We start from the raw sequence: 2486 nt of genomic DNA, 5'->3' as shown, positions 1-2486 counted from the left end.
CCCCCCTCACAATAAATAAATGTTAAAAAAATATTTAAAAAATAATAATAAAAATAAAAGTCCAATCTACCTAGTGAGATCTTATAGTCCCTATAGACCCAGTCCTAAATACAGAAAGAAAAAAAAAAGAACAAATAATTTAGGGCTCTTGGGCCTACATATGCATTAAAAAACCACTTCTTGGACACACTCAAGTTACTTTAAATTTCTTTTTTTCTTTTTTTTCCTTGCGGAACCGGGGATTGAACTCAGGCCCTTGTGTTTGCCAGGCAGCACTTATTCCAGTGAGCCATCTCCTCAGCCCCTATTTTAAGTTTTGGAAAGAGCACAGGAATGGCCAAGGAGTGCAGTGCCAAGAAGAGCTCTTGAACAGATATCTAAAGGTTTGAATCTTACACGTGAACACTGAACCCACAGTGGTTAAATAAATTGAAGCCTTGGGCCGGGGAGATGGCTCAATAGAATAAGTGCTTGCGTGGCAAGCACAAGGGCCTGAATTCAATCCCTGGTTCTGAAAAAAAAAAAAAAAAAAAAAAAATTAAAGCCTATCATTTCCTAAACCACCTGTTTTTTAACCATTGAGGTATTTCAAAGCTTGCCTTTAGGAGAATTTCTCTTTTCACCTTTACAAAACTCTGGAGTAACATAATGCCAACCAGACAGTATATCATAAGCATAGACACTTTCCTGGAGAGGTTGGTAACCCCCTACAGTTGTCATGTACATGCATGATAGGATTTAATATTTACCTTTTTTTTTTTCCTCAAAGATTTGCACAATTTCGAATTGTTCTTGGAGATTTTGACTTTGCTGGCATTCAGCAAGCCAACTGGATCTTGGGACCCATTTACTTCATCACTTTCATCTTTTTTGTGTTCTTTGTCTTGCTGGTAAGAATGGCCATATATTTTCTTTCTGGTTTTGCTATATTTTTTAGAAAAATAAAATTATTTTATTTATTTATTTATTTATTTATTTATTTATTTATTTATGTGGAACCGGGGACTGAACTCAGGCCCTTGAGCTTGCCAGGGAAGCACTAATGCTACTGAGTCATCTCCCAGGCCCTAGAAAAATAAAATTAGAAGAAACTACAGAATTATTGCTTTCCTGACAGAACATTTGGCATTTATTTATTTATTTATTTTTAATTTATTTTGGTGGAACTGAGATTGAACTCAGGCCCTTGCGCTTGCCAGGGAAGCGCTTATTCCACTAAGCCATCTCCCCAGCACATTTGACATTTATTAAGAATATTGGGGGGCTAGGAAGATAGCTCAGTAGAACAAGCACTTGCCTGGCAAGTGCAAGGGCCTGAGTTCAATCCTGGGTTCCAAAAAAAAAAAAAACCAAATGTTGGGCTGGGGAGACAGCTCAGCCAAGTAAGTACCTGCCTGGCAAATGCAAGGTCCCAAATTCAATCCCTGGTAAACATGCCATGTCATTCCATAACCAGGTATGGTGGCACATGCCTGTAACCCCAGCGCTGGGGAGGCAAAGACAGGAAGACCACTAGGAGACTGAATTGCATACCGAGACATTGTATCAAAAAAAAAAAAAAAATTAAAGAATGTCACAGATTCCTAACAATCACAATCTCTAGTGTAGTAACTTTTCGCTTGTCCAAGGGGGAATGTGATCCTATTTAACATCTGGATATGTATGTTAGCCAGGAATATACTAAACCCTTTACAGTACCTTTCCTAGTTGTCTTTAGGCTGGGGTCATCATACGAAGAAATTTCAGCTATCAAAACATGCCCAGCTAGGCCCCACCACGTCTGGTCTACTTGAGCTTGCTCCTTAAGGCACTGTTTGTTTGGGGTTTTTTTGTTTTGTATTTTAGGGAAGGGTCTACAAGGTGTTTAGGGTCTCACTACTAGATCAGACTCGTAGTGATCCACCAGTTTACAGCCTCCCAAGAGCTGGGATTACAGGTATGAGCCACCATGCCCAGTCCCAATTGCAGTATCAGCGCGCCCTGCACCTGCTTACAGGCATTTTGATCCACTGAGCTATTTGGCCGGCCCTTGGCACTGTTCTTGTTCTCCATGAAAAACAGTCCCCAGACAGCCACAAGTCCTCAGGGTAACAGCCCTGCTATAGAGTTAAAGGTGGAAAGCTGGGCTGAGAGCAAGAATATCATCTCCACATTTGTGTTATCTGGGCTTTAGCAGTTGTAAGTATATTAGTACAGTTTCACTTCATAGAACTAAAAACCTTCCCAAGAGAAGGAAACAAAGAAAATTAAGATGTGCTACCTAAATGTACCAACTCCCCATGATGAATGTAATCATGTACTGCAAACATATACTAATAAATATAAAAATTAAAAAAGAAAAAAATTCATAGAATTTATTTTTTTTTCAAAGTTTTATTGATAAACAGATAGCAATGAGACAGTTTCAAATCAAATCGGAAGGACAGTTTCAACAAATAATACACTGCATATATTCTTAGTGGTTAATTGCTGTACAAGATGCGGAC

General features: G+C 38.8%; 1 protein-coding gene across 2 annotated transcripts in view; it reads left to right on the top strand.

Annotated features, from left to right (window-relative positions):
* Positions 1-2486, top strand: part of Pkd2l2 (polycystin 2 like 2, transient receptor potential cation channel) — a 71767-nt gene that overhangs the window by 44255 nt on the left and 25026 nt on the right. For both annotated transcript variants that reach the window (XM_023703329.1, XM_023703328.1), the window contains exon 9: positions 770-890. In XM_023703329.1, coding sequence (XP_023559097.1) covers positions 770-890 — 121 coding nt within the window. The remainder of the gene's footprint in view (positions 1-769; positions 891-2486) is intronic.

The sequence above is a fragment of the Octodon degus genome, unplaced genomic scaffold (assembly GCF_000260255.1).
Source record: "Octodon degus isolate 3935 unplaced genomic scaffold, OctDeg1.0 scaffold00169, whole genome shotgun sequence".
In the NCBI taxonomy this organism is placed as follows: Eukaryota; Metazoa; Chordata; class Mammalia; order Rodentia; family Octodontidae; genus Octodon; species Octodon degus.
Note: the sequence above shows the minus strand (reverse complement) of the source record. Positions and strands in the feature narration are given on the sequence as shown.